The sequence below is a fragment of the Balaenoptera acutorostrata genome, chromosome 6, assembly GCF_949987535.1.
Source record: "Balaenoptera acutorostrata chromosome 6, mBalAcu1.1, whole genome shotgun sequence".
Classification (NCBI taxonomy): Eukaryota; Metazoa; Chordata; class Mammalia; order Artiodactyla; family Balaenopteridae; genus Balaenoptera; species Balaenoptera acutorostrata.
The window spans coordinates 89,934,636-89,956,049 of NC_080069.1; the positions used below are offsets into that span (position 1 = coordinate 89,934,636).

Consider the following 21,414-nt stretch of genomic DNA (forward strand, 5'->3'; position numbering starts at 1 on the left):
GTGCCTGCTGGGGGCGGAGTCTCTATGCGTGCAGGGCGGTGCTCGGCGAGGCCACGCCTCTTCCGGCCCGGAGCGTTGCCTCCGCGTGTGCTTAAACGCGTTACTGGCCCCGGCTGTTTCAGTTATTGGGCTTGGCGTCTGGAGAGGCGAGATGGCGGCGGAGGTGTTGCCGAGTGCCAGGTGGCTGTACTGTGGAGAGCCCGACGAGAGCCAGAGAGCTCTACTGGGTAAAGACTGCGAAGCTGGAGCAGAGTTCCCCGTAACTTCCTCCCCTTCCGCCTCGGTACCGCTACAGCCCTCCACTTCCCACATCCGTCGGGTGCCCGTTCCCAGCTGGGCCAAGATCCCTTATAGTCTCCCCCACTACTTGGCGCTCGGCCAGGGCTCCTCTGTCATCGCACCATCTTTCTGGTACCACCTCCCACCTGGATGAGGAAATCCCAGTTACTCCCTCTCCAGGGCCGTATGTACCCAGGAGCCCGTCATCTTCTCACCCACCAGGTCTCACACCTGCTCTATTTCCTTCTCTCTGCTGGCCAGGAATTCCCTCTGTCTTTCTAGATTTGGCAGAGGTGTCCTCAGTCAGCCCCATTCCCCTAGTTATTCCCTCCTGTCAGAGCCCCTCCCCAGCCCCTCTTGCCACCTGGACCAGGACCTCCTTCAGTCCCCCTTTGGGTCAGGACCTGGGTTCCTTGCCATACCCATTCCTCCAGTCACTCCCTCCCGTTGACAGTCCATTTCCTCCCCACCATACTCTTGTGCTCTCATCTCATTCTCGGGCTGCAATCTTACAGTCCAGTTCTCCAACGGGAAGCTGCAGAATCCAGGCAACATGCGCTTTACCTTGTACAAGAGCAATGACTCCACAAACCCCAGAAAGAGGAGTCAGCGGATCCTGGTAAGTGCTGCCGTGGCCCGTCGCCTCCACTCTTCAGGCCTCAGGAGGCCTCCTGGGTGTGGGTGGAGGTAGGAGGGAGTGAGTGGAGAAAAGGGGGGATAGCAACTTTGAGCCCCAGCAGGCTGGGGTTTGGGGACAGGTTCCACTGAGTTTCACACTTGTGGTGAAGTGCTGGCCTTTTATTCATTTGTTCATTCAACAAGCATTTATTGAGCCCCACTGTGGCCCTGGGCTGTAAGCTGCTAGGGAAAGAGCTAAGTGAGAGCTGGCACCACTCTGAGGGAGCTCGTACTCCAGAGCAGCGTTTCTCAGCCTCAGCACTATTGACATTTTGACCCAGATAATTCTTTGATGTGGAGGCTCTCCTGTGCAGCACTGGATGTTTAGCAGCTTTCCGGGCCTCTACCCATTAGCTACCAGGAGCACCTCCCAGTTGTGGCAAACAGACTGTCAGACATGCCTAGATATTCCCAGAGGGGTAATTCCCTGGGTTGAGAAGCACTGCTCTAGAGAGGTGAGAACTGGATGTGAGGGACACTCATACAGAAATAGACAAAGCTCAGGGTCCCTGGGAGAGAGAATACAGAGCAGGGCAGAGTGAGCTCAGTCAGTGAAGTCTCTGCTAGAATGTCTTCCTGGGGGAGGGTGCATGGGAGCTGAACCTTGAAGGATGGAGGAGGGTTTAACAGCTGAAGTTAGTACTCCAGGTGAAGTGGATAGCCAGGACAAACACGGGGAAGCAGGAAAGCTTGGCTCTGATTGAGGAGTGAATTAACCATTTCCACGGTCCTGAGAGCATATAAGGAGCAGTCATGATAGAGGAGAGCAAAGAGGTTCAAGAAGGGCTTGGACTTTGGGGTTGTCTGCAGAATCATTTTGTTGCATGCCTCTAAGTGCTGAGAGCCCCAGGCCCATCTTCCAAGTCCTGTGGTACAGCTCCCCCAAGAACTTGTCAGACCAGCTAGAAGCCAGCACTACCTGGGACTTTTCAAAGGTCCTCTTGCCTTTCCCCCAGGGATACCCCAGATTCACTTAGAGATAGTGGAGCTGGATCATCTCAAAGAGGCTCTCGTTCTAATCCACCTGTGGTTTGGATTCTAAAGCTTCTGCAAACGTGGAAAAGGGAGTCAAGATATTTACTATCTTTCAACATTGGCTGTAATGGAGCTTTCCCCGCCTCTACATTTTAGGCAGCTGAAACAGACAGACTTTCCTATGTGGGAAACAATTTTGGGACTGGAGCCCTGAAATGCAACACTCTCTGCAGGTAGGGACAGGGGAAAGGGATTGTGGGAAGCCGGGGGGTGGGGTGGTGGCACTGGCACTGCTCTTCTCTATCTTTATTTTAGGGGCAGTGGGGGAAATCTAGAGAGATTTACCAAGTTCCTGTGTTCCCAGACCCCGGGGCCCTCACACCAGCATGTAGACATTCCTGAAATTGAAAAGTGACTTACATTTGTTTAATTTCCTGAAAACCTCATTCATTTGTAATCTTAAAAAAAATTTTTTTGTAAATTAATTAATTTATTTTTGGCTGCATTGGGTCTTTGTTGCTGCACACGAGCTTTCTCTAGTTGCGGTGAGCGGGGACTACTCTTCATTGTGGTGTGCGGACTTCTCATTGCGGTGGCTTCTCTTGTTGCAGAGCATGGGCTCTAGGCACACGGGCTTCAGTAGTTATGGCACGCAGGCTCAGTAGTTGTGACTCACAGGCTCTAGAGCGCAGGCTCAGTAGTTGTGGCACACGGGCTTAGTTGCTCCGCATCATGTGGGATCTTCCCGGACCAGGGATTGAACCCGTGTCCCCCATTGGCAGGCAGGTTCTTAACCACTGTGCCACCAGGGAAGTCCCCAAAATTGTTTTTAATTGAGATATAATTGACATATAACATTATATTAGTTTCAGGTGTATAACATAATGATTCAATGTATGTATATATTGCAAAATGGCCACTACAGTGTCTAGTTAACATCCACACAGTTACAAAAATTTTTTCTTGTGATGAGAACTTTTAAGACTTACTCTCTTAACTTTCAAATATACGCTACAGCATTATTTTCTATAGTCACCATGCTGTACATTACATCTCTAGGACTTACTTATTTTATAACTGGAAGTTTGTACCTTTTGACCACCTTCGTTATTTCTGACCACATCATTAACTCGCAGTATTCTTTGCTTATAAACTATCTTGTTCCCGAAAGGCAGCTGTCTCCACTAATTTGGAATGTGTGATCAATAGGCCAGAGTTTACCAGAAGTCTGCCTTGGAACTAACTACAAGAAAAGGATTTGGTAGTGTCCAAGGCTCCAGAATTTCTTTCTAGCTCTGGAAAGATTACTGACTTGGGGCAGTTCTGCCCTTTACTGACCCCCAGTCTACTCCTCGGTACAGTGAAGATTGTCCAGCCTGAACAGTCTTAAGTGTCAGGGGTTGGCATAATGCAGTGTCCTTGTGAAGGTAGCCATCAGTGAATCACAAACAAGCCCCTTTAAGGGTCCCCCCTGAACCACCCTGATAGAAGTCAGATTAGTGTGTATATGCTTGAAACTTTTAACTTCTGTCATCCCTTTACAAAGATTTTCTAGTGTAAACTGGTCTTCTCATAATTACCGAGGTCTTACTTGTCTTTGCCTCCATAGAATTTATACGTGCAGTAAATTCTAGTGTTTAATTCCAGATTCTTATATTCCAGAAGGGTTTCCCACTACAGCAGTGAGCCCAAATGTGATCAGCTACAAGAATCACCTGGTGGCTCCCCGCCCCCCGCTGCCCCCGGAGCCTTTTCATGAACCCTTTCCTCCTTTCCCTCCCCATGCAGAGAATTGGCTGCTGTAGGGGATTATTGTTACTCATGAGCAAGTGATGTCTTCCTCAGGTGTATTGGGGCAGAAAGAAGGTTGAGAACTTTAAAGTGGAAAAAAGGAGGTTGTATAAACAATACCTTTTGAATAATCCATTGTCACTGGTATTATTCCTTCTTTATTCAGGCACTTTGTGGGAATTTTGAACAAGACCTCTGGCCAAATGGAAGTATATGATGCTGAATTGTTCAATATGCAGCCGCTGTTTTCCGGTAGGTCCTAGTCATGAAGGCTCAAAGAAATGCTGAATATTTTAGGTTTGCTGGATGAGTCGGTTTGACTTTTTGATTTGTAAAATACATCTTGTAGCTATTTTTTAAAGGTTCTTTTTTTCCCATTTGAAAAAGTTTTAAAAGTGCTTTTACTCAGCAAATATTTATTGATGACCTACTATGCTCCAGGCACAAGTTAGGGGCTGTGAATATAGCAAAACAGACACAGATCTGTCCCTACAGTGTTTACAGACTTAAGATCAGGAAACTAATCTTAGTTAAAGCAAGTTGAGCACTGATCAGAGCAGAGTATTGGAGGGCATATATGATATTCTTTTCCATCGAGGGCCTTTCTTAATTTTTAATGGTTGTAGTTGGGGTAGAGGTTTAAAATTTTTTTAAAAAATTTATTTATTTTAGGCTGTGTTGGGTCTTTGTTGCTGTGCGCAGGCTTTCTCTAGTTGCGGCGAGCGGGGGCTACTCTTTGTTGAGGTGTGCAGGCTTCTCATTGTGGTGGCTTCTCTTGTTGCGGAGCATGGGCTTCAGTAGTTGTGGCACGCGGGTTCAGTAGTTGTGGCTCACGGGCTCTAGAGCACAGGCTCAGTAGTTGTGGCACACGGGCTTAGTTGCTCCGCAGCATGTGGGATCTTCCTGGACCAGGGTTCGAACCCGTGTCCCCTGCATTGGCAGGCGGATTCTTAACCACTGCACCACCAGGGAAGCCCTGGAGTAGAGGTTTTAGAATCTCTGGTAGATGATAGAAGTTGCTTACAGGTTAGACAGTAACTTCCAGGTTGATGCAAAGTCTCTACACTTTCTAATTTGGGAAGAGATCCATTTTCTCTCTAATCCACTGGCAGAAGTTACAATACTTCTCCACTTTGGCATTTTAGAATGTTCAGGGCTAGAGTGGGATCTTCCAAAATGATAGATAAGAGGGTCAAACTCAAGGGGCTCCTGTTCCTAAATCTTAAATACTGAGAACCATGGTAGGGGAGGGAGTTAGATAAGGATCATTAGGATCATTGTGAATCTGCTTCATACCTTCAGAGGCATTAGTTCTAATAACTTCATTTTCTCAAAGCAGTGGTCTCAGCCCTTTTGAGAATCTCATAAGGACCTGGACCTAACTCCTAGAAACATACGGAATTTACAAAAAATGTGAGATTTTGCATATAATTTCAAAGGGATCTTGCATCCCAAAGCCCAGCTGTGAATTTCCTAGGGGTCCATAGTCTCTAGGTTAAGAATTCCCTGCTTTGCAAACAAATATAACTGCACATAAGTTATCCACCAAATGCTCTTCTATATTCTGAGGAGGCAAAGAAAATTGTTCATTAATTTGTTGATTAAACACGTTTTTGTTTTTACAAGTAAAAAATTTGTAAATATTGGTTAATTCTAACCAGCATATATCAAAATACGCACAACATTTATTGGGTCCTTACTATGCTCTGGGCACTGTTCTAAGCACTTTCAATGCACTACGTCATTTACTTCACATAACAATCCTGTGGGGTAGGTATTATATTCCTTTTGTTTAATCAATGATGAACCTCGGCCAGAGGCTAAATGACTTTGGCAGGATCGTACTGCTGGCGTATATGAGAGACCTGGGATTTAAATGTGGCACGGTCACTCCAGAGCTTGTGCTTCTGTCCACTAGATTATATTGCCCCTTACATGAATGCTCTGTGGGAGATTACAGAGCTTCATGTAAATAATACATACCTCATGTTTATGCCTGCTTTTAGGTCTTAAAAAAATTTTTTTTTTAACTTTTTTAAAAAATTGAAGTATAGTTGATTTACAGTATTTTGTTTCAGATGTATGGCATATGATATATATATATATTTTTTTTTTGGCAGATTATATTCCATTATAGTTTATTACAAGCTATTGGGTACAATTCCCTGTACTATACAGTACATCCTTGTTGCTTATCTATTTTATGTATAGTAGTTTGTATCTGTTACTTCCATACTCCTTATTTGTACCTCCCCCACACCCTTAGTAACCATAAGTTTGTTTTCTATGTCTGTGAGTCTCTTTTTGTTTTTTTGTTTTTAATTTAATTTATTTTTGGCTGCGTTGGCTCTTTGTTGCTGCACATGAACTTTCTCTAGTTGCGGCGAGCGGGGGCTACCCTTGTTGCGGTGCACGGGCTTCTCATTGTGGTGGCTTCTCTTGTTGCAGAGCACGGGCTCTAGGCGCGCATGCTTCAGTAGTTGTGGCTCACAGGCTCTAGAGTGCAGGCTCGGTAGTTGTGGTGCACGGGCTTACTTGCTCCACGGCATGTGGGATCTTCCCGGACCAGGGCTGGAACCCATGTCCCCTGCATTGGCAGGCAGATTTTTAACCACTGAGCCACCAGGGAAGCCCTGTGAGTCTGTTTCTGTTTTGTATATACATTCATTGCTATTTTTTAAAAAATGTTTTTTAATTAAATTATTTTTATACAGTTTTTAAAGGTTATTTTCCATTTACAGTTATTATAAAATATTGGCTGTATTCCCTGTGTTATATACAGTATATCCTTGTAGCTTATTTTATCCATAATAATTTGTACCTCTTACTCTCGTACCTTTATATTGCCCCTCCTCCTTTCTCTCTCTCCTCACTGGTAACCACTAGTTTGCTCTTTCTATCTGTGAATCTGCTTTTTTGCTATATTCACTAGTTTGTTGTATTTTCTAGATTCCACATATAAATGATAGCATACAGTATTTGTCTTTCTCTGTCTGACTTATTTCACTACGCGTAGTGACCTCCAGGTCCATCCATTTTGTTGCAAATGGCAAAATTTCATTCTTTTTTTTATGGCTGGGTAGTATTCCATTGTGTATATATGTATAATGGCTAGAATAAACCAATATTTACAACTTCTTTACATATAAAAACAAAAATGTGTTTAATTAAGAAATTAATGAACAATTTTACATACATACACAATGGAATGTCCTCAGGGTGTGGTGGCCACTATTACCTTGATATGGGGTGTGCTTGGTGTTGGGGGTTTAAACCCCAAGGAGTGTGTGAGGTGGTCCTTCCTTTCTGCTCCATGGCTGTCAACACCCTGTCAGGGGCAGGGGCTGCTCCCCAGCTGCTAGACCCAGTCTCCTTCCAGGGGCTGGTTGGCCCAGATCCTGTACCAAGCTGTGGTGCGGAGTGAGCCCATGCAGACCTTCTCTTCCTTTCAGATCCCTCTCAGGGCGGGGTGGGGGGTGGGGGGGTCCCGACCCTACTACCTGGTTACGTGGAAATCTTTCTTTTTTTTTTTAAATTTAATTTATTTTTTTATACAGCAGGTCCTTATTAGTCATCCATTTTATACACATCAGCGCGCTTTGGTTGTATAGGAATTCTTCTGCAGGTTTCTAGTTAGTTTTCCGTGAGAATTGTTCCACATATAGATGTATTTTTGATGTATTTGTTGGGGGAGGTGAGCTCCAGGTCCCCCTCTTGATCTCTCCTCCTTAGGTCTTTTACAAGGAGGGCAGAACTATATACTGGGAAGAGCGGAGGACTTCGTTTCTAATCCCATCTCTGCATTGCCTGGGGCAAGTCATTTCACCTGGAGGCCTCATGTTTCCTTATTTGTGAAATGAAGGGCTTGGATCCATGACCCCTTCACTTGACTCTAATTTATTCTCCAAATCCTCTAACTGTATACTGAAGCTTCATACTAAATGTTCACAGTATACACTCATGTTAAGCTCTGGGAAGTCCTGTACTAAAGAAATCTGTTTTTCTTAGATTAACTGTTAAACAAATATTAAACACTATTACGGTCTGCAGGCCTTAACAGTTTGCTTTCTTTGCTTTGTTTTTGTTTTGTGTTTTGTAGATGAATCAGTTCAGAGTGAATCGACACTAGAGAGTCACACCAAATCTTTTAGAGAAAAGGTAAGTATGACAGAACTAAGATGTGAGACCTAAAGCGAGTTCCTTCCAGGCCTTGGGTTTCTCCATCAGTAAAATGAGCTGGTTGAACACAGGGGTCTCCCTAGCTGCTCCCAGCTCATTCAGTCTGTGGTTCTCTGGACAGTTCCTACTTGCAGAGGCCTCCTTGGCCTCACAGACTGCAGACCTCCTCTCTGGGGCAGCTATACACAGCTCTGTGCCAGTGTCTGGAACTGGTTCTCTGGGCTGTAGCATAACACTTATTTTCAGGATTTAATCCAAGTTTCAGAAAATATTGGAAGCCTGGAAACTTCACATCAAGACAAAGTAAACTTTAGGATTTTCAATGTAGAAGCTTCCTACAAAGCTCATCTCACCCCAGGATGGCAAACTGATTGAGTCTCCAGTGCTGCCTGGAGGGGAGTGAAGCTGTCTTCAGGCTCAGAGGGAGAGTGAGCGATCTATTAGTAATGTCTGTTTTCGGTGTAGGATTGGAAAACCGGTAAGCCATGTGCCCCAGATTTCCAACCCTAAGTCTAGTCTTTTTATTTTACAGGTGAAAACACTGTTGATTTATAAATAGCTCATTACAGTTTATAAAGCAAGTACTTCAAATCTCTTAATATCTTTTGGTTCTTAAAACAAGCCTATGAGGTAGTTAGGTATGAGTCAACCCAATTTACAGAAGTGGTATTAATGGCTCAGAGAGGCTGTTTACCCGTAGTCACACAGCTAGGAGTAACAGTGCTCAGCCCGTTCCCAGTGACCAAATTTGTCTTTTGCACAGATGGATTCTTGCATTGAAGCCTTTGGTACCACCAAACAGAAGCGGGCTCTGAACTCCAGGAGAATGAACAAAGTTGGCAGTGAATCTTTGAATAGTGCAGTGGCTAAAGCTGCAGAGAGTATAATTGATACAAAGGGTGTGACTGGTAAGCAGCTGGAACTTGGGGTAAGAGGCTGCTGGTAGAAACATCTTTCCCTTCTCTTGAGATCTTTCACCTGCCCCACAGATGGAAGTGATGGGAGTTAGGGCTGGATTCCTTCCTGCTTCTCCCTGAGGGCCTTCTTAGGAACAGACTGGAAATCATAAGAAACATCTGACATGGCCTGTTCTCAGTGAGCTCACAGTCGAGTAGAGGAGACAGACATGGGAACGGTTATGTGCCCTCTGTGTCCTTGGTGCCAGGGCTACAGCCTGCAGGGCACAGAGGAGGGAGACGGCCTCAAGTTTCTGTGAGTTACAGGGAGGTTTTAGTCAAAAAGGCTGATGTGATGATGATGAGCTAGCCTCTAGAAACACTTTGAGGTCACTGGATCTTTTTCTTTTCCTAAATTCTTCAGCAGCTTGAGTATTAAATTGTATTATTTAAAATGTGTAATGTGTTTATTGTTCAAATGCATTATAAGAACATAAGAGAAATTTATATATATATGAGAGCAGTTTTTCTATTAAAATGGAATTTTAGTAAGTTTTAGAAAATCTTTCCATACCCGATGATTATATATTTTCCTATGTTGTCTTTCAGTACTTTCACAGTTTAACTTTTTGCATTTACAATTTAATGATGATTTTTTTTTTTTTTTGGTCTATGGTATAAACCTAATTTTATATTTTCCAAATGATTAGCCAGTTGTCCCCAACTCCATCCTTTCCTTTTGTAAAAAATGATTTAAAAAATCATCTGTATCATTTTACCATTCTTTTTTTTAAAAAATTAATTAATTAATTAATTAATTATTTTGGCTGTGTTGGGTCTTCGTTTCTGTGCAAGGGCTTTCTCTACTTGCGGCGAGCAGGGGCCACTCTTCATCGTGGTGCGCGGGCCTCTCACTGTCGTGGCCTCTCTTGTTGTGGAGCACAGGCTCCAGATGCTCAGGCTCAGTAGTTGTGGCTCACGGGCCCAGTTGCTCCGCGGCATGTGGGATCTTCCCAGACCAAGGCTCGAACCCGTGTCCCCTGCATTGGCAGGCAGATTCTCAACCACTGCCGCCACCAGGGAAGCCCCTGCCACATTCTTAATTGTGTTCTCGCTCATCATTCTGACTGGCTATTCTTGTAGCAGCGTCAGGTCCTTTTGATTGTAGTAGCCTCACCTTCCAGTTTGTTGTCTGATAGGGCAAATTTATCCTCCATCCTTATTTTTCACAGATGTACTGGTTATTGTAGCATGCTTTTTTATTTATTTATTTATGGCTGTGTTGGGTCTTTGTTGCTTCACGTGGGCTTTCTCTAGTTGTGGTGAGCGGGGGCTACTCTTCCTTGCGGTGAGCGGGCTTCTCATTGCGGTGGCTTCTCTTGTTGCGGAGCACGGGCTCTAGGGCGCACAGGCTCAGTAGTTGTGGTGCACGGGCTTAGTTGCTCCACGGCATGTGGTATCTTCCTAGACCACGGCTCAAACCCGTGTCCCCTGAATTGGCAGGTGGATTCTTAACCACTGCACCACCAGGGAAGTCCTGTAGCATGCTTTTTTTTTTCCAGGTGATCTTAAGAATTATTTTGTCAAGTTCTCTCAAAATCCAATTGGGATTAATATGGGGAGAATCAGCATCTTTATAATATTATGTTTTCCCATCCAGGAACATAGAAACATGTCTCCATTTAGTCAAAGATATACTTTAATGTCTAAGTAAATTTTTCAATTTTTTTTGTTCAGTTTACTCTCAGCTACTAAAGGACATTTAAAAAGAAAAATAACTCACCCATTTTCCCATCATTCTACAAGACCAACTATTACAATTTTCCTGTTTTCTTCTCTGTTCTTGTCTGTGTGCATACTTAATTCTTACATGGTTATTCCTGTGTGATAGTTAGCTTTATAATTTGATTTTTCTTTTTCACTGACAATTTGTGAAGTTCAGATGAGGGGGTTCCGGGCGATGATGATCTTGAGTGCACGGGTTGCAGAGTGTGGGGGAACTTGAAGCCGAGCAGGGTGACACTGACACTGACTCTTCCTTCGTTGAAAAGCCCTGGTCAGTGACGCCATCCACAATGACTTGCAGGATGACTCCCTCTACCTCCCTCCCTGCCACGCTGATGCAGCCAAGCCTGAAGACGTGTATAAATTTGAAGACCGTATCCTTCTTGTGGGAGAAACGCCACCTCATTTCCCAGGTTGGGATATGCGCACAGGAGTGGCATGGCCAGGCTCTCTGAGGGTGTCAGTGGTCCTGTGATGCTCATAGAAGCTCGCCCCAGACTCTTGCAGTTGCCCCAGCGCTATTGCTGGGAAGTCAGCGAGGCTCCCTCACTAGCTGAGGCACCTGCTGCAGCAGTGGCCTCTCCGGCCCTGGGATTCAAACCCATCCCTCAGCAAAATGCAGAATGCCCACAGTTCAGCCCTGTGGGGGTCACCTTCCGTGAAGGGTCAAAATACGACTTTTAAGTTGGCCAGTGCCCAAAGTCTAGGGCAGACTGATTTTATGAAGAAGGGTTGGAATGTAGAGTTTCCGTACTTGTGGTTCTAGTCAGATGGAAAGTGCCTGCAGTGGCTTTGTGATAAGGCAGAAAGCCCAGGCAGGCAATGAGCTCTGGGCTGGGAGCCTGGAGAACGGAGTCCTGAAGCTCTGCCCGGACATACTGTGTGATCTTCCCCTCTCTAAGCCTCAAATTTTCCCATCTGTAAAATGTGGCCGATATAAGATGATCTAGCTAGTTGGATGTTTCCATTTTGGTCAGGTTGTTCTTGACCTATAACTAGTTCTTTCCCCTGCGGAGTATGACGCTCTTCAGAGCCCATCTGAAGCTTTCAGGAATGTCACCTCAGAAGAAATACTGAAGATGATTGAAGAGAACAGGTACCCGACTTGGGCAGATGGAGTGTCTGGGGAGTGATGTTGGGATACAACAGTAGTCAGACATGAAGCAGACCTTGGGTGTTAGTCAGTGAAGATATACGTCTGTTCAGCATTTGAACATGAACGAGCTAGTGTTTTCTCAAATGGTTGAGCTCCCAGGCCTGTTGTCCCAAGGCTGTGGGTGGCTTTCAAGGGAGAGAATTGGCCTGTGAGTACATGGAACCTGTGACTGGGCAGAGGGTGGTGAGGCCTTGTAGTCTGGGGCTGGGAAGTGGAGCTGACCTGTATCGGTCCCACCCCCCCAGCCAATGTTATGCTGTTGCCGATTGTCACTGGTGTGGCCCAAGTGCTGGCCTGGGAGTAGGTGCCAGCTGAAGTGATGGTTTATCTGTGGTGATGTGCTGAGTGAGCTTTTTTAAAGTTAAATTATGTATTTTAAATATAGTATATTTTAAATAATTCAGAGATGATTTCCTCTCCTCCCTCTACCCCCCCACCCCCACTTTTTGGCTTTTAAAACAGTTTTTTTTTTTAATGATGATAAGGTTTTTTTGCTTTTGAGTTTTTTCTTTTAATAATTTTATCTTGAGAAAATAAAAAGTTGTCAACCCTATGTTGGTTCCCCCAATTTTCGTTTGGAAATTTTACTGGTCAATGAAATCCAAAGTCTTAGAAAATACATGTTTTTCCCTTTCTCCAGAGTGCTCTTTACTGGTTCTTCATTGTCTTGATGTGATTGTGGCTCAGGGGCAGGTGCAGGAATGAGTTCTGGGCTGGGAGTCTGGAGAACCGAGTCCCCATCTGCCTGATGGACTGTGTGATCTTCCCCTGTCTGAGCCTCAGTTTTCCTATATGTAAAATGAGGCCGATACAAGATGATCTTGAAGAGCCTTTTATTGCTGCGAGTTCATGATCCTGATAGTGGTAGAACAACAGTATGTAAAAATAATAGCCACATTGATGGAGCTCTTACATGTGCCAAGCACTGCTTTCCCTGTCTCATTTAATCCACAAAAACCCGTAGGACAAGGGTACTATCATTGGCCTTAATTTACAGGTGAAGAAACCAAGGCAGAGATGTTCAGAAGCTTGCCCAAGCCACTGCATGGCAGAATGGGGATTCAAACCCAGATAGTTGAGAGGCTGTGCTCCAGACCACCACATAAGGATTGGGCCCACTATGGCCCAAGTGCCGAGTCTGGCCCACTGCCTGTGAATAAAGTTTTATTGTAACGTAGCTTCAGTCCTTTATTTATATGTTATCGATGGCTGCCTTTGCATTACAATGGCAGTGACCATGTTGCCCACAAAATGTATAATATTTGTTATCTAGACCTTTACTGTCCCTGCACTAAATCATGCTCCTCCTATTATAAGGAGCTGGTTGGATGGCCCTTCCTCAGCTGTTGACTGTGTACCAGGTGTGAAGGGTGCCTGCTGTTTTCATTGTGAAGGAGTGAATGGCTCCTGACAGAGCCGGTCTTAACACATTCCTCCTTTTCCCTCCCTCGTTTTAGTCACTGCTCCTTTGTCATAGAAGCGTTGAAGTCTTTGCCATCAAGTGAGGAGAGCCGAGACCGCCAGGCCCGGTGCATATGGTTTCTGGACACTCTCATCAGATTTCGAGCACAGAAAGTGATTAAGCGGAAAAGTAAGTCCATGCTAGACATTTTTTTTTAAATTGAAGTTTAGTTGATTTATATTGTTAGTTTCAGGTGTACAGCAAAGTGATTCAGTTACATATATATTTATACATATATATGTTCTTTTTCAGATTCTGTTCCATTATAGGTTATTACAAGATACTGAATAAAGTTCCTTGTGCAAGGAACAACAACAAGGACACTAGGTCCTTGTTGTTTATTTTATATATAGTAGTGTGTATCTGTTAGTCCCAAACTCCTAATTTATCCCTCCCTCCCCCCCCCCTTCCCCTTTGGTAACCATAATTTTGTTTTCTATGTCTGTGAGTCTATTTCTGTTTGGTAAATAAGTTCATTTGTATCATGTTTTTAGATTCCACATATAAGTGATATCATATGGTATTTGTCTTTCTCTGTCTGACTTCACTTAGTATGGGAATCTCTAGGTCCATCCATGTTGCTATGAATGGCATTATTTCATTCTATTTTATGGCTGAGTAATATTCTATTGCATATATGTATACCACATCTTCTTTATCCATTCATCTGTTGATGGACACTTAGGTTGCTTCCATGTCTTGGCTATTGTAAATAGTGCTGTGAACTTTGGGGTGCACATATCATGATAGACATTTTATTCTAGTTAGTTTCAGTCTGTTATTTGTCTATAATTCTTAGACTAGCTCTAGTGAGAGAGGAAATGGACATGTCTTTCCATGTCTTTATTTATAACTGTGTAACAGTGGGATTCTGATTGGTACTGCTGACATGCTGAGAGAACTTTCCAAGCCCTTTCTTCGGAAAATAGGGTCGGGTTGGATTATACGATTGCTCAGAGCTAACATTCACTACTTCTGTGTTAGGCAAAGTTGAATATCCATTCAAATCAAATGAACGTTTTAAGGGACAGTTAGACAAAAATGGGGGAAGAAAAATTGGCCTTGCTTGTGAAGGCTTGTGGCACGTTGTTGTGTCAGCTATTTCTGACTGGGAGAGAAGTCAGTTTCTGCTGGTAACCCGTGCCACCGATCGCCAGGGCATGGGTGGCTGCCACACACTCACATCCACCCAGAGTCAGAAACCCAGAGGGAGACACCTGTGGTTTTAGGCATAAGGTGCTTGCAGTCGTGTTCCTGTGATTGGGCACCCAAGGGTCTGTACAGACACACCTCGTTCTATTGTGCTTCACTTTATCGTCCTTCGTAGATATTGTGTTTTTTACAAATTGAAGGTTTGTGGCAACCCTGTGTTGAGCAAGTCTGTTGGCGTTGTTTTTCCAAGAGTATCTGTTCACTTTTGTGTCTCTCTGTCAGGTTTCAGTAATTCTCACAATATTTTAAACTTTTTCATTGTTATATTTATTATGATGGTCTGTGGTCAGTGATCTTTGATGTCACTACTATGACTCGCTGAAGGTTCAGATGATGGTTAGCATTTTTTAGCAGTAAAGTATTTTTTAATTAAGATATGGACTTTTTTTATCAGATGGTTTTTATTCTTCAATTTGTTAATATGGTGTATCACATTGATTGATTTGTGTATATTGAAGAATCCTTGCATCCTTGGGATAAATCCCACTTGATCATGGTGTATCATCCTTTTAATGTGTTGTTGGATTCTGTTTGCTAGTATTTTATTGAGGATTTTTGCATCTATATTCATCAGTGATATTGGTCTGTAATTTTCTTTTTTTGTAGTATCTTTGGTTTTGGTATCAGGGTGATGGTGGCCTCATAGAATGAGTTTGGGAGTGTTCCTTCCTCTGCAATTTTTTGGAAGCGTTTGAGAAGGATGGTGTTAGCTCTTCTCTAAATGTTTGATAGAATTCACCTGTGAAGCCATCTGGTCCTGGACTTTTGTTTGTTGGAAGATTTTTAATCACAGTTTCAATTTCATTACTTGTGATTTGTCTGTTCATATTTTCTATTTCTTCCTGGTTCAGTCTTGGAACGTTATACTTTTCTAAGAATTTGTCCATTTCTTCTAGGTTGTCCATTTTATTGGCATAGAGGTGCTTGTAGTAGTCTCTTAGGATGCTTTTGTATTTCTGTAGTGTCTATTGTAACTTCTCCTTTTTCATTTCTAATTTTATTGATTTGAGTCCTCTCCCTCTGTTTCTTGATGAGTTTGGCTAATGGTTTTATCAATTTTGTTTATCTTCTCAAAGAACCAGCTTTTAGTTTTATTGATCTTTGCTATTGTTTTCTTTGTTTCTATTTCATTTATTTCTTCTCTGATCTTTATGATTTCTTTCCTTCTGCTAACTTTGGGTTTTGTTTGTTCTTCTTTCTCTAGTTCCTTTAGGTGTAAGGTTAGATTGTTTGAGATTTTTCTTGTTTCTTGAGGTAGGCTTGTATTGCTATAAACTTCCCTCTTAGAACTGCTTTTGCTGCATCCCATAGGTTTTGGATTGTCGTGTTTTCATTGTCATATGTCTGTAGGTATTTTTTGATTTCCTCTTTGATTTCTTCATGATCTCTTGGTTATTTAGTAACGTATTGTTTAGCCTCCATGTGTTTGTGTTTTTTACATTTTTTTCCCTGTAATTGATTTCTAATCTCATAGCGTCATGGTCAGAAAAGATGCTTGATATGATTTCAATTTTCTTAAATTTACTGAGGCTTGATTTGTGACCCAAGATGTGATCTATCCTGAAGACTGTTCCGTTGGCACTTGAGAAGAAAGTGTAATCTGCTGTTTTTGGATGGAATGTCCTATAAATATCAATTAAATCTATCTGGTCTATTGTGTCATTTAAAGCTTGTGTTTCCTTATTTATTTTCATTTTGGATGATCTGTCCATTGGTGTAAGTGAGGTGTTAAAGTCCCCCACTATTATTGTGTTACTGTCGATTTCCTCTTTTATAGCTGTTAGCAGTTGCCTTATGTATTGAGGTGCTCCTATGTTGGGTGCATATATATTTATAATTGTTATATCTTCTTCTTGGATTGATCCCTTGATCATTATGTAGTGTCCTTCCTTGTCTCTTGTAACATTCTTTATTTTAAAGTATATTTTATCTGATATGAGTATTGCTACTCCAGCTTTCTTTTGGTTTCCATTTGCGTAGAATATCTTTTTCCATCCCCTCACTTTCAGTCTGTATGTGTCCCTAGGTCTGAAGTGGGTCTCTAGACAGCATATATATGTATCTTGGTTTTGTATCCATTCAGCGAGCCTGTGTCTTTTGGTTGGAGCATTTAATCCATTCACGTTTAAGGTAATTATCGATATGTCTGTTCCTATTACCATTTTCTTAATTGTTTTGGGTTTGTTTTTGTAGGTCCTTTTCTTCTCTTGTGTTTCCCACTTAGAGAAGTTCTTTAGCTGTTGTAGAGCTGGTTTGATGGTGCTGAATTCTCTTAGCTTTTGCTTGTCTGTAAAGCTTTTGATTTCTCCATCGAATCTGAATGAGATCCTTGCTGGGTAGAGTAATCTTGGTTGTAGGTTCTTCCCTTTTATCACTTTAAATATGTCATGCCACTCCCTTCTGGCTTGTAGAGTTTCTGCTGAGAAATCAGCTCTTAACCTTATAGGAGTTCCCTTGTATGTTGTCATTTTTCCCTTGCTGCTTTCAATAATTTTTGTCTTTAATTTTTGCCAATTTGATTACTATGTGTCTCAGTGTGTGTCTCCTTGGGTGTATCCTGTATGGGACTCTGCGCTTCCTGGACTTGGGTGGCTATTTCCTTTCCCACGTTAGGGAAGTTTTCGACTGTAATCTCTTCAAATATTTTCTCGGGTCCTTTCTCTCTTCTCCTTCTGGGACCCCTATAATGCAAATGTTGTTGCGTTTAATGTTGTCCCAGAGTTCTCTTTGGCTTTCTTCATTTCTTTTCATTCTTTTTTCTTTATTCTGTTCTGCAGCAGTGAATTCCACCATTCTGTCTTCCAGGTCACTTATCCGTTCTTCTGCCTCAGTTATTCTGCTATTGATTCCTTCTAGTGTATTTTTCATTTCAGTTATTGTATTGTTCATCTCTGTTTGTTTGTTCTTTAATTCTTCTAGGTCTTTGTTAAACATTTCTTGTATCTTCTTGATCTTTGCCTCCATTCATTTTCTGAGGTCCTGGATCATCTTCACTATCATTAGTCTGAATTCTTTTTCTAGAAGGTTGCCTATCTCCACTTCATTTAGTTGTTTTTCTGGGGTTTTTTCTTGTTCCTTCATCTGGTACATAGCCCTCTGCCTTTTCATCTTGTCTGTCTTTATGTGAAAGTGGTTTTTGTTCCACAGGCTGCAGGATTGTAGTTCTTCTTGGTTCTGCTGTCTGCCCTCTGGTGGATTAGGCTATCTAAGAGGCTTGTGCAAGTTTCCTCTGGACATTGTTTCTAAATTTTCATTTTTAATTAATTAATTATTGGACACTTTTTTTTAGACCCTATACTGTTGCATACTTAATAGACTACAGTATACTATAAACATAACTTATACGCACTGGGAAACCAAAAAGTTCACGTGACTCGCTTTATTGCGGTGGTCTGAAACCAAACCTGCAATGTCTCTGAGCTATGCCTGTACTCATGTTTTTCACTATTTGCTTAATTCTTATTTTCACATTCCAGTCTCCCTTTCTTTCCCTCTCCCTGGGCTTTCTCCACAATCTGTTTTGCTTTCTAACATCTTTTGAACTCTGTATCTTTAGGCCTCATTGGAGTCTGCTTTTCTTTCCTGTCACCACCCTGTCATGAACATCTCTTGTGCATGTATGGTCTGCAGGCTGAAGCACACTTGAGCACATGTTCATTTGAAAGTGGCTGTTCTGTTTCACAAGCCCCTTCTTCTCTTCCCACATGCCTCTGTTTATTCCAGTGGCCCAACTGTTGTCCTCTTTTCCCAGCTCATAGGTGAGGTGTGTCCTGAGAGTTTTGAAAGAAAACGATCAGACTCTATTTTGTCTTGTAGGTGCCCTGGGACCTGGAATTCCCCACATCATTAACACCAAACTGCTGAAGCAGTTTACCTGCTTGATCTACAACAATGGCAGGTCAGGGGGCTTGATTTCTCGGCTTCTGCCTGTAAAGGCGAAAGCAGGACAGGGAGGGTGGTGAGAGTGGGGAGGGGGCTTGTATTGCAGTCTGTGTCCACAGAGACACTGTGCTGAAGAGGGCACTGCCATTTGGAGGGCTCCTGGGGTCAAGTGAGTTTAGGCAACACTGTAGTACAGACTCTATCCCTTTGGGAGAAGCTCACGTTAAAGGCTCTGGGAAGTCCTGTAACAAAGACTTCACGTCACACTCTTCTTCCAAGGACCTCTGCCTAATGTCCACGGAACTACTGTTGTATGGAGAGGCAGTGTTGCAGGAAAGGGCAGGCCAGTGGGATGACTTTGAGGAAAGCACCCCAAGCAGCACACCTGGGCTTCCTTCCTGCCACTTGCTTGCAGTGTGTGTCCTGCTCTGAGTGTGCTTGGAAGAATCATTGGCAGCTGAGTTTGGGATGACTGTTTTCCCAGCAGCCCTGCTGAGCAGGCCGGGAAGATGGGGAGGGTCCTCGCCAGTGTGAGGCTCTGACTGTGCCTGGGGAAGGTGCGGCCTTCTCTGTCCCCTTGGAGGGACACTGGCATTGGCTCACTGCTCCACTGTGCGTGAAGGCTTGGGCACCACAACGGGACAAGGGATGTTGCTCTAATTCCTTTTCTTCTCCCCGGGATGAGAAGACATTTTGAATGCATAAGGGAACAGGCTTGGATGTTTTTCCTTTGCTTTTGGAGAAATCATCTCGGAGTTTAATTTTGCCTCTCTTTTATTGCCACTGATTTGCAGTTTGCGGAACTTAATTTCAGACTCTATGAAGGCAAAGATCACCGCCTATGTGATCATACTGGCTTTGCACATAAACAGCTTCCAGATTGACCTGACAGTGTTACAGAGGGACTTGAAGCTCAGTGAGAAAAGGTGAGCACAAAAGAAGAAAAAGCTCCCTTAGGGCGCCTTGATGTAGTTCTGATACTGCTGGAAAGCATGAGGCACTGTCGAGGGACCTGGGGACAGTTTTCAGATGAATGAATAATTGATTGAATGGATGGGCAATCAGACATTACCGCGTGCCTTCGCTTTGCTAGGCACAGTACCAAATCTGTCATAATATCTCAGTGATGTCGCTAAGAAACAGTGGAAGAATCTTTGGTTCAGAGAAGTCAGTGACTTTCCCAGGGTCACACAGCCAAGAAGGGGAATAGTTGGGCTTCAAACCTGAGCCTTCATCCCTGTGTAACTGAGCAACCTCCAGTCTCCAAACTGCTCTCTCTGGGAAGAGGGACTCTGTATGGTCCCGATGGGGTAACCTAGGGGTGGAAGTTATATAAGAGAACCCCAATTTCAGCTTAGCATAAAGCACTTTTCTCAGAGTCAGATGGAAGGAGCTGCCAGGGGGTTGTCCAAGGCAAGGCAGAGCTGCAGTTTGGCAGGGATGTCACACTTGGGCTTCTCTGACCTGACTGGGAGGGTTGGCAGAGGTGGCAACCTTTAAGGCCCTTTCCAGCCCTGCTAGAAGGGATTCAGACTGAGTAGGGAGGAGAGCCTCCCAGGATGCTGAACTATGGGGTATATTGGCCTTTGTCAGTGATTTAGGAGCATCTGACCTCCAAGGACCCTGATGGTGTTTCAGGAGAGCCTAGGAAAACACCCTTATCTGGACTTTTCTAGCAGTCCAGAGAGGGATTATTCTGAGGGCTCCACAGATGGCATTCTCATGATTAGTGAGTTTGAACATACAAGAGAAACAGATACCTGAAGTCTGTAAAATTCTAGCAAGTGCTCAATCCTTGCTACAAGAAGTAAGCACAGTTATCAGTAGGATCTAGATAACCTGGTTTTCCATCATTTATATAGATATTTTCTAATGGCAACACATTAAAATGGGACTCTGATGGCTCTCAGGGGGATCTTGTCTGCCTCTCTGCTGGGAGCTTTGCCCCTTGTGGCTATCTTGGGAATTCTGTCTTCATGGCCTGGAGCACGAATGTGCTGCCCCCTCCTGCCAAGCCTCCCTGAGCGTTCACATTGAGGAGACTCTCCATTTGTTTTATGTGTTTGTGTTTGTTCCTTAGGATGATGGAGATAGCGAAAGCCATGAGGCTGAAGATCTCTAAAAGAAGGGTTTCTCTGGCAGTGGGCAGGGAGGAGGATCACAAACTGGGCACCCTGTCCATCCCACTGCCCCCAGCCCAGGCCTTGGACCGTCAGTCAAAGCGGAGGAAAATCACCTAGAGGTGTGCTTTCCAGACAGAGCATTTTGGCCACATCATAGCCACTCCTTGTATCCATTTGCATTTTTATTTGTAAAGAAAGAGGGATAAAGAAGCCGTGCTTTGGCACGGGTATGAAGCCAGAAGCCAGCATCTCAGTTGTGCTGGTCTCAAGCAGAAATATAAAGTGTTGGCCCTATTGGACTCCATCTCCCTCCTTTGGTGTCACTGTGGTTGTAAATGGCAGATGGTTCATGTGTGGGATGTGGGAGGCTGGGCCTGGGGTAGGCCGAGGCAAAAGATCTCACAGGCTGAACCTTGGACCACATCTGACGGATAAAGGTTAATAAAGAGAAATGTGAAGTGCTGTGGAAGGCCCAGTGGAGGAGTACGTGGTGAGGACAAAGCCCAGTAGGGCTGGAAGAGGAGGCTTCAGGTCACCAATGTGATGGGCTTGCCAAAACAGACTAATTTAGTTCCGGACTGCTGAAACAGAGCAGAGCCAAATCAGAGGAAATGATTAACCCACTTGCTCTGCCTGGCTCAGGCCACACAGAGGGCAGGAGTCAGCTCTGAAAGCCACGTTTTTGAGGGGAGTGAATCAGTCAGAGTTCAGTGCAGAAAACAAATGGTCCTAGATATTCTTGAGAAAGGAGTTTAAAACATGGATATAAAGTACTATAAAATTGTTAAAGGGTTGCAGGAGCGGGAATCAGGAGGTTGCTACTGGAACTGCTGAGTTCAAGAACACAGCCGGGATGGCCAGCCAGGCATGAAGAAGCCACTTGAATTCATGAAGCTACTTGAATTCAGCTGCTTCTTGAACTCATGAAGCTGGCAACTTGACACTGAAATTCTGGTTCAGCCACCCATGCTATCAGTACCCATGCTCTACCTCCTT

At 43.7% G+C, this 21,414-nt stretch overlaps 1 protein-coding gene across 2 annotated transcripts; it reads left to right on the forward strand.

Moving 5' to 3' along the window:
* The first annotated feature begins 47 nt into the window (after positions 1-47).
* On the forward strand, positions 48-20,717 carry POLR1E (RNA polymerase I subunit E). 2 transcript variants are annotated; one of them, XM_007197017.2, is made up of 12 exons: positions 48-227; positions 795-898; positions 2,089-2,165; positions 3,890-3,975; positions 7,823-7,881; positions 8,666-8,810; positions 10,850-10,957; positions 11,583-11,679; positions 13,197-13,330; positions 18,230-18,311; positions 19,090-19,221; positions 20,376-20,717. In XM_007197017.2, the coding sequence occupies exons 1-12, from the start codon at positions 152-154 to the stop codon at positions 20,533-20,535; spliced, it is 1,260 nt and encodes a 419-aa protein (XP_007197079.2). In that variant the 5' UTR covers positions 48-151; the 3' UTR covers positions 20,536-20,717. The 2 variants fall into 2 exon arrangements, with proteins under 2 accessions (XP_007197079.2, XP_057403551.1); XM_057547568.1 differs by lacking the exon at positions 48-227 and having other exon boundaries at positions 2,002-2,165.
* The last annotated feature ends 697 nt before the right edge of the window (positions 20,718-21,414 follow it).

Bases quoted from the DNA above. Each gene is read 5' to 3' on its own strand.
- POLR1E (XM_007197017.2), top strand. From the start codon at position 152: ATGGCGGCGGAGGTGTTGCCGAGTGCCAGGTGGCTGTACTGTGGAGAG. The intron at 8,811-10,849 runs GTAAGCAGCTGG...TTCGTTGAAAAG, and splicing joins TGATACAAAGGGTGTGACTG to CCCTGGTCAGTGACGCCATC. The intron at 19,222-20,375 runs GTGAGCACAAAA...TTTGTTCCTTAG, and splicing joins TTGAAGCTCAGTGAGAAAAG to GATGATGGAGATAGCGAAAG.